The sequence below is a fragment of the Corvus brachyrhynchos genome, unplaced genomic scaffold (assembly GCF_000691975.1).
Source record: "Corvus brachyrhynchos isolate BGI_N302 unplaced genomic scaffold, ASM69197v1 scaffold479, whole genome shotgun sequence".
NCBI classification, from domain to species: domain Eukaryota; kingdom Metazoa; phylum Chordata; class Aves; order Passeriformes; family Corvidae; genus Corvus; species Corvus brachyrhynchos.
In genome coordinates this window covers 742,878-751,670 of record NW_008240089.1, presented here as the reverse complement: position 1 = coordinate 751,670, position 8,793 = coordinate 742,878, and the positions used below count along the sequence as shown (strand labels likewise).

General features: G+C 55.3%; 1 protein-coding gene across 1 annotated transcript in view; it reads left to right on the top strand.

Annotated features, from left to right (window-relative positions):
- WNT3 (Wnt family member 3) overlaps positions 1-4,646 on the top strand; it is a 43,422-nt gene extending 38,776 nt beyond the window's left edge. The window contains exons 3-4 of the mRNA XM_008641656.2: positions 1,412-1,677; positions 3,515-4,646. Of these exons, the coding sequence (XP_008639878.1) occupies positions 1,412-1,677; positions 3,515-3,994 (746 nt within the window). The 3' untranslated portion in view covers positions 3,995-4,646. The remainder of the gene's footprint in view (positions 1-1,411; positions 1,678-3,514) is intronic.
- Positions 4,647-8,793: the final 4,147 nt, after the last annotated feature.

Below are 8,793 nucleotides of genomic sequence, written 5' to 3'. Positions count from 1 at the left end.
CCTGTCCCCGGGCTGTCCTGGGCTGGGGCCAGGAGGGCTCGCTGGCTCCTCTAATCTGATCTGCTTTGGATCACGGGCCACCCAAAGAGCCTTTGTCAGGCTGGAACACCTCACTGCGAGCCGGGACCTTCAACCGGTGCCCGCAGCCCGCAGTGCTCCCAGTAAAAACAGCTGGTGAAAGATCCCCAAGGAAAAGCTCGGTAGGTAGAGAGTGGATCCCTGCTGGCTCATAGGAGATGGGAAGGGCAAGGAGGGAAGAGTTTGAACTGAAAGGAGATGCGAACCTCAGCGGGGTGCTGCCGGCACAGCCAGGACTGAGCAGCCGTGGTCGGGGATCCCACTTGGGAGTTCCCCGGGCACATTCCCGCAGCTGGCACCCACCCACAGCCACCTCCCCTGAGCGCCTGCACGGGCTGACATCAGCTCAGCTTGGAAAGCCTGGCTTTTGGGAGCCAGACCCAGCTCTGCAGAGAGACTGAGGCTGGGGAGAGGGACCTGCTGTCCCGGGACACGAGGCGAGAGCAGGGCAGGGCTGCAGGGGACAGCTGAGATAGTTAATGGCTCCTGCTCTGGAAGGAGGGGACTGGCTCCAAGGTGATTTTCTCAGCAGAAATTCCTGGCTTCATCCCACATTCACTGACAATTGTCCTGATGATCCGATCACGCTACACCCACGAGGCAGCTGGAACCCTCCAGCCCAGGCACCACAGCCCTGAGCTCCGGCCTCCAGCCCCTGCCAGTCTCCTGCACATCAGCACGAGGTTGGATTGACTCCAACATCTGCTCTGGATTTAGAGACCTAAAATCTCCATCCTTACAGCCGGGCTGAAGCGCCCCGGTGCCACTGCCCAGGGAGCTGCACTTGTGCAGAGCTCTGAGCCAAAAGGTGTCCCCAGGGAGACCCCAGGGTTCTGAGACAGCGACTGTGCTTGGGAGAGCGTGGGTCAGCACAGCCCCCGAGGCCAAGGGTCAAAGGCCTGTTCTCCCACAGTGTGTCCTGCATCACCTGGAACCTCTCCCCAGGCCACTGAGCTTCTCCCCCTCTAACCCCTGGCATGGAGCCCCTCTCTGTGTTCCCAGGCCAGGAATTACTCCAGTAACTCTCTCCTGAGGCCCCTCAAGCTCCTGCTGATGCCATGTTCACCCCTGAGCACCCATGCTGGGTCAAATCCTGGATCCTGTGTTTGGGAAATGCTGCACGTGTGACCCCCAGAGCTGGAGTCTCCCCCCTGCCCCACCTCCTTCCACCCAAGGGCGATGTCGGCAACTCCCGCTCCAGGAAACCTTCATTAACAAATTACTAAAATAACTTCTTGCTTTTCAGTGAGGTTTAGGTGCTGCTGGGGGGGGTTGGGAAGGAAAACACCAGTGTTGCACTGACCAGTGACCCCTGGGCTCGGTGTCTCCACAGCCACACGAGAATCCGCCTTCGTCCACGCCATCGCCTCGGCCGGGGTGGCCTTCGCTGTCACCCGCTCCTGCGCCGAGGGCACCTCCACCATCTGTGGCTGTGACTCCCACCACAAGGGACCCCCGGGGGACGGCTGGAAATGGGGGGGGTGCAGCGAGGACGCCGACTTCGGGGTTCTGGTGTCCCGGGAATTCGCAGACGCGCGGGAGAACCGGCCGGACGCGCGCTCGGCCATGAACAGGCACAACAACGAGGCCGGCCGGACGGTGAGTGTCCAGTGGGGACAGGCTGAGTGTCCAGTCCTGCATAGATGGCCCAGTGCGGCTCCTCCTGATGGAGCAGGACCACAGGAACTCCCAGGCTGGGGCTTTCTAGGATTATTTTCCAGGGCACGGCATTTCCTCTCCCTCCAAATGAACAGGTGGGGTTAAGAAGAGCTGAAACACCCCTTAATTCCAGTGCAAACAGAATTCCTGAATGGTTTGGGTTGGAGGGACCTTAAAGCCCATCCAGTGCCACCCCCTGCCATGGGCAGGGACACCTCCCACTGTCCCAGGCTGCTCCAAGCCCCATCCAACCTGGCCTTGGACACTGCCAGCGATCCAGGGGCAGCCACAGCTGCTCTGGGCACCCTGAGCACCTTCCAAGCCTGGGCACAGAACCCAGCCCAGGTCAACACCGGATGAAGAGGACTTTCCTCCCAGTGCCTCCTTCCTGCATGTTCCCTGCTATAACATTATCCCACCCTGTGATTCCTTGGAGTGGATGATAGTTGCAGCCCCGTCCAACTGGAATATTCCATTCCATTCCATTCCATTCCATTCCATTCCATTCCTGCAGTCAGCAGGTATCTGGGCCTCTGCCTGCCCTGGGTCATTTGCAAACCCAGTGCGACCTTTCCAGCAGTGCCCGAAGCAAACACTGAGACAGGTTTTCCACACCACAGCAGGTAGAGGTGGAAGGAGAGAAACCTGGCAGCTTCCAGTACAAAAAACCCCCACCAAACTCCAGACTTTATTCAAAATCTGATTATTTTGCTCCGCACAAAGGAGATTTTGGTGAAGAGTTCTGTGTGTAGATTCCCAAATTCCCACACTTTTTAGTACAAACTGTTGGGCTTGGGACATAAATGAAGGGTCATTAGCAAGGAGAGGACAGGGATCTGTCTCCCTCCACAGGGCTCAGAGACATCTCCAGCCCTCGGCTCCTCTGGGCTCTGACTGTCCACACACAGCACAGGAAGGACCCCCACAAAAGGACCAAACCTTGGGATTACATTAGACTGGATTAGAATAGATTGGACTGGATTGGGCTGGATTGGATTAGATTAGACTGGATTGGATTAGATGGGGTAGATGATCAGAGCAGCTGCCCACCTCAGCCGTGCTTTTCTAGTGTGATGTCTCTGTCTGGAGATCATTAAAGCTCCTCAGCATCTCCAACCGGCCCATGCTCACAGAATCACAGAACCATAAAACAGGCTGAGCTGGAAGGGACCCATCAGACTCATCAAGTCCAGCCCCTGGCCCTGCACAGAGACCCCAACAACCCCACCCTGGGCACCCCTGGCAGCGCTGTCCCAGCGCTCCTGCAGCTCTGGCAGCCTCGGGGCCGGGACCATTCCCTGGGGAGCCTGGGCAGTGTCCAGCACCCTCTGGGGAAAGAACCTTTCCTTGAGATCCAGCCTAAACCTCCCCTGACACAGCTCCAGCCATTCCCTGGGTCCTGTCACTGGTCATGAGAGTGAAGAGATTGGTACCCTCTGGTGCCCCTCATGAGGATGCTGAAGACCTCAATGAGGTCTGACCTCAGTCTCTTCTCCAGCTGAACAAACCAAGTGCCCTCATAAGACCCCTCCAGACCTTTCCCCATCCTTGCAGCCTCCTTTGGACACTCTCTAATGGCTTCATGCCTTTTTAATATTACCTTTCAAAATTATTTTAATATTAATTAATAGTATTTTTAATATAATTTAAAACTACCCCCAAAACTCAAGGTGAGGCTTCCCAGCCTGAGCTTTGATTTAAACCTGGGTGGCCCAGGCAGGTGATGGAAAGCAAACACTGAGTTCCACCCTGCTGACTCCCTGTTTTCCCCGCACAGACCATCCTGGATCACATGCACCTCAAGTGCAAGTGCCACGGGCTCTCGGGGAGCTGCGAGGTCAAGACCTGCTGGTGGGCCCAGCCCGATTTCCGGGCCATCGGGGACTACCTGAAGGATAAATACGACAGCGCCTCGGAGATGGTGGTGGAAAAGCACCGGGAGTCCCGGGGCTGGGTAGAAACTCTCAGGGCCAAGTACGCGCTTTTCAAGCCGCCCACAGAGCGGGACCTGGTCTACTACGAGAACTCCCCCAATTTCTGTGAGCCCAACCCGGAGACGGGCTCCTTTGGGACGAGGGACAGAACGTGCAACGTCACCTCCCACGGCATCGACGGCTGCGACCTCCTGTGCTGCGGGCGAGGCCACAACACCCGGACTGAGAAACGCAAGGAGAAGTGTCACTGCATCTTCCACTGGTGCTGCTACGTCAGCTGCCAGGAGTGCACGCGGGTCTACGACGTCCACACCTGCAAGTAAGCACAGGTGGGTCTGCACTGGTGGAGGTGGCTCCAGAGCAGGGCCCAGGGGTCCAGCAGCCCCGTGGTCAGCCCCACACGCGGCCTCACAGTGCAGAGGACGGCACAAAACTCCTGATGGCCCCGGCCAGGGCACGCAGCCACACCCAGGGCACGGGGAAGGCTCTGGGCACCTCACCCACGCAAGGTGTGACTGCTGATCCCTCGGGCATGGGTCCTACACGCATAGCAGGGACAGGACAGGGAGAGCAGGGACAGGACAGGCTGCCCAGGTGACAGCAGAGACCAGGGACAGCAAAGTCCCAGCGAGGCACAGCCACACGAGGCAGAGCCGCTGCCACAGCAGCCCCCCGAGCTCCCAGCTCTGTCCTGCACCACAGGTCCAGCCCCTGCGGGCACCAGCACAGAGGGTCAGGTGGAAATGGATTTTTCAGAGTGAAAGCTGGGCAAACACGGGCTCCCCCAGCTGCTGCTGTCCTGCTCTCAGCAGATGTGGTGGGGAGAGGAAAGGAGCCCCCACGCCAGCCCAGCTCCCTCCTTCCTGCTCCGAGGTGATGCTGGAGAATCAAACCTGCCTGGGCACACGAACAGAGCCCACGGGTGGGCTCTCCTTCCCCCTCCCTCTCTGCTCCCCACAGCCCCACATCTCCTATAATGCCAGAGCCCAGAGCTGACCCTCTGGCCCTGGCCCAGGACAAGAGCAGGGCACAGGGCACTGCTGCCACCTCTTACAGGGGACACAGCATCGCCCCAGCCACCTCCTCACTGTGCGGCTGCCCAGGAGAGGACTTGAAGGATCAGGGCAGTACCTATTGACTAAGCATTCCCTAACAGGACTTTACACCCCAGAGGGAGCTCAGGGATCTCTCTGGGGATGGGTTACCTGCCAGGTGAGCTGCTGCACCAGCTCTGAATGTCAGAGATTCCAGGGAGAGCGGAAATCTCTGTCCCAGCCTCCCTCCCACCAGACAGTTGTGGTCCCACAGCACAACCCCAGGCAGGCCCTTCCCCTCCCATGGGGTTTACTGAGCTGGCAGCAATCATTCAGGAAGTCCCCCCAAGCACGGAGGCTCCATGCCATGAGCAGGGATTTGGGCCCCCCCCACATCCCACAGCCCATCCCAGAGCAGCAGAACCAGTGCTTGTCCCCCACCTGCTCCCCAGGCCTCCCTGAGCACATCCCCTCTCCCTGGGTTTTACCTTGTCCAGGACTACTGACCCGTGAAATTAAAAAATAAATACTCCCCCTGTCCTGGTGGGCTGCAGGACCAACAGCCCCCTTCAAACACACCCCAGTCAGTGAATTCCAGGGAACCGTGGCCACTCGGGCTGTGGCTGCTGCTCCACTCACTCCTTTCCCCAGGGAATGAGCAGCCCCTGGAGCTGCACAGAGCAATAAAGGGGTGAGACCCCTCGCAGGGAGCACGGGAGGGCCCTCAGTGAGAGCAGAACCCCGGGGCCCTCCCGGGCAGAGCATCAGGACGAGCTCCAGACCCTCCTTGCTCCCGAAAATTGAAATCCCAGAGAGCTCCAAAAGCCTCCCCCGGCCGGAGCCACGCCGTCCTCTGATATGCATCTATTTAAAGTATGTATTAAACCCCGTGTCTGGAAAGACTCCCAGAACCCGACTTTAAACAAAATCCCTTCTTTGTTTGTTTGTTTTTTAATCAAGAAAAGGTATTTAATATTAAATAGAACATTTATTGCCTTGTAATTATTTTACTGTAGCCAGGTATTCTAGCACTGAATGGGAAGATCTTTTTCCATCAATCTGCTGTATCCAAAGTTTTGTATAAAGTTGTAGAGGTCGATTTTTTTTTATTTTATATTCAGAAAATTTCTCTTTTTATAAGCATTATTTATTATACAATGTATATACTTGAGTTAACTAAGATTATATATTATATAAATATATATATTTGGAGAAAAATATATTTCAACTTCCATTTTTTGTGGTACATCATTAAAGAAAAGGTAAAAATTCAAAAATATGCACTTGCCAGCTTGTGTGGTTTGGCTCTGAGGGTGCTGCTGAACGTCTACAGAGGCCATGATCCAGCTGTTTATGGACAGGGACAGCCATGGAATCATGGAATCCTGGAATGGTTTGGGTTGGAAAGGACCTTAAGGATCACATAGTTCCAACCCCCGGGCATGGGCAGGGATATCTGTTACAGGAATCAAGACAGTGATGGCAAAAAGAAGATATTTTACAGCTGAATGCTGAGATTTTGATTGAGGGAGTGCCAGAGCACAGTGTGCACAACTGAGATTCAGCACAGAATCATGGAACCCTTGGGGCGTGAAAAGACCTTTAAGTTCATCGAGTCCAACCATTCCCGGCACTGCCGAGGCCACCACTGGCCCCTGTCCCCAGGTGCCACATCCACACGGCTCTTAAACCCCTCCAGGGATGGGGACTCCACCCCTGCCCTGGGCAGCTGTGCCAGGGCTGGACAACTTTTCCATGAAGAAATTTCCCTATTCCCCAACCTAAACCTCCCCTGGCCCAGCCTGAGGCCGTTCCCTCTCCTCCTGTCCCTGTTCCCTGGCAGCAGAGCCCGACCCCCCCGGCTGCCCCCTCCTGTCAGGGAGCTGTGGAGGGTGAGAAGATCAAATTAAGCAATGGATCAGAGCAGGCTTTAGGCTTGGTACACTGCCCACAGGCACTCACAGGCTGCCACTGCATCACCTTCCAGTGCTTTGGACAGACCAAGGCCCAAATTTTCTCATATAAAAACCTCTTCTCCTGTCCATGAATAATTCTCAGCGTGTTTCTGCAGCATCTCCCTCACATTAGCAATGCTTTTATGTGCACACGATTTTCCACTGCACTGGCCTCAAATATGCCTGTCTGAAGGGCAAAATAAAATACAAAGTCACTCAGGGTTCTTGCCCTGATCCCCAATTTACATGCAAAGCCATCCCACGGATCCATGTGCACGGACAGGGTGTCTCTGCTGGTGCCACCACCACTGACAACTAACCAGAGAACCTGACCCACGGAGGGCTCTGGGCTTCACAGCTCCGGGGTGAAGCTCTCCCTGTCTGCCCACCTGCCCCAAACCTTCCTGACCCCACACTGTGCCCCCATCAAAACCCTTTCAAATCTGTCTCTGGCCAACAACTGTATTTCAGGGACACGTTTCTGGAAGGTTCAAGATGAAACAGGGCAAGGAAGGGGGTGAAGAGTTTGGCCCTTACATTGAAAGCAATATTGTGCATTTATTATCCGTTTACAGCCACTCTGCCAGGAGGAGCCATGGAGAGCACACAGGCGGTGGGAAGGTGCTGCCCTTCCCTTGTGCCACCTGCAGGAAATATCTTGGATGGAGATCTTAGAACAGAGGTTGGAATGGGTGGGATGGCACACCCAGCAGCCCACCCTGGTTTTCCAGCCTTCCCCAGGTGTGGGATGCCCACACACAGACACACGTGGGGCCTCCTCAGCACTGCAGGGCCCACAAAGCTCCAGAAGGGGCTGGACCAGAGTCCTCTCACCAACTTCTTTAAGAGTAAGAGGGGCCAGCTATCCAGGCTGGGGTAAATTCAACCCATCCATGCTCAGGCACACACTGAGCACCCCTGTGGCAGCAGCAGCCCAGGAGCAGCTCTGCTCCTCACACACACCAGCACCAGACACAGATGGCACCCAGGTCATCACAAGGAGTTGTGCTTTTTATTGAATCCATTGAATGTGCAATTAAACCAGATATTTATTCATCAATATAGTTCTGGACACAGACACAATCAGGTTTACATCATTTACTCTGAAATATAAGTTACTGTGTGCTGCTGTCACTAGGACTGGCAGAGGGAAGGGAGGAACAAATAAATTCACAAGATCATACACAAAATGAGAGGGAACCACCACTGGGACTCACAACAGCATCACAACACAACAGCACTGCCAGAGGAGCAGAGTGGAGTGGCTGAAACACTCCGACTGCTGTGAGCACACACTGAGGACAACAGTACCTCCACCTCGGCCTGGAAGGACGTGGGGCAGCCTCCTTCCCTGGGAACACCCCTCTGGATACCACTGCTAGCCCTTACAGTGGGTCTGGTCAAGTTTAGGAAGCTACACTGACTAAGATCTGCTAAATGGCTTTGATTTCATGCCCCACCACACTGAGGTATGTTCCAGGAACTTTATGGAAGGAGTGGAGCCCAGGGGGAGCAGCCTCAGGACAGCGTCTCCCTGAGGCCACGGGAGCTGGGAAGGGCCGCGGAGCAAGGCTTGATACATTCCTTTATTTCAGTGCAAAAACATGGCAACACACATCTCGTGCACCTGCAGAGCTTGGCTTCCTCTCTGTCTCTAAGGAGGAGTTTCAACCTTTGGTAACATGGCAGGAAAAAGGGATAAAACGAGGCTGGAGGATACCAGAGCTGCCAACTACAGGAACTCAGGAAGAGCTGGAGGCTGGAACCAGCATCTCGAAAACTGTTGTTGAATTAACAAGATTTGATGCCTTAAATACTGGATTTGGAAACTTCCTCTACTCTGATCAACACTTCCCTGCCCTCTTCCAGTGCCCAGTGCCACCAGCAGTGTCCCATCAGGCTCCAAAATACCTGGATATAAATAAAGTGGACGCAGCATCCAAGCAGCCCTGGAGCTGGACTCCTGTGGGCACTGTCTGTGGGGTGTGGGTCTGGCTCAGAGCTCAGTGAGGGCTGCGATGACACCACAAGAAAGCCTCCACCTGACCAGGGTAAGACAGAGCAGTGCTTCAACATCCCTCCACCAGACCAGCAGGTTAGTGGAAGCCAGGATCTCTCTCTGACCGCAGGAAT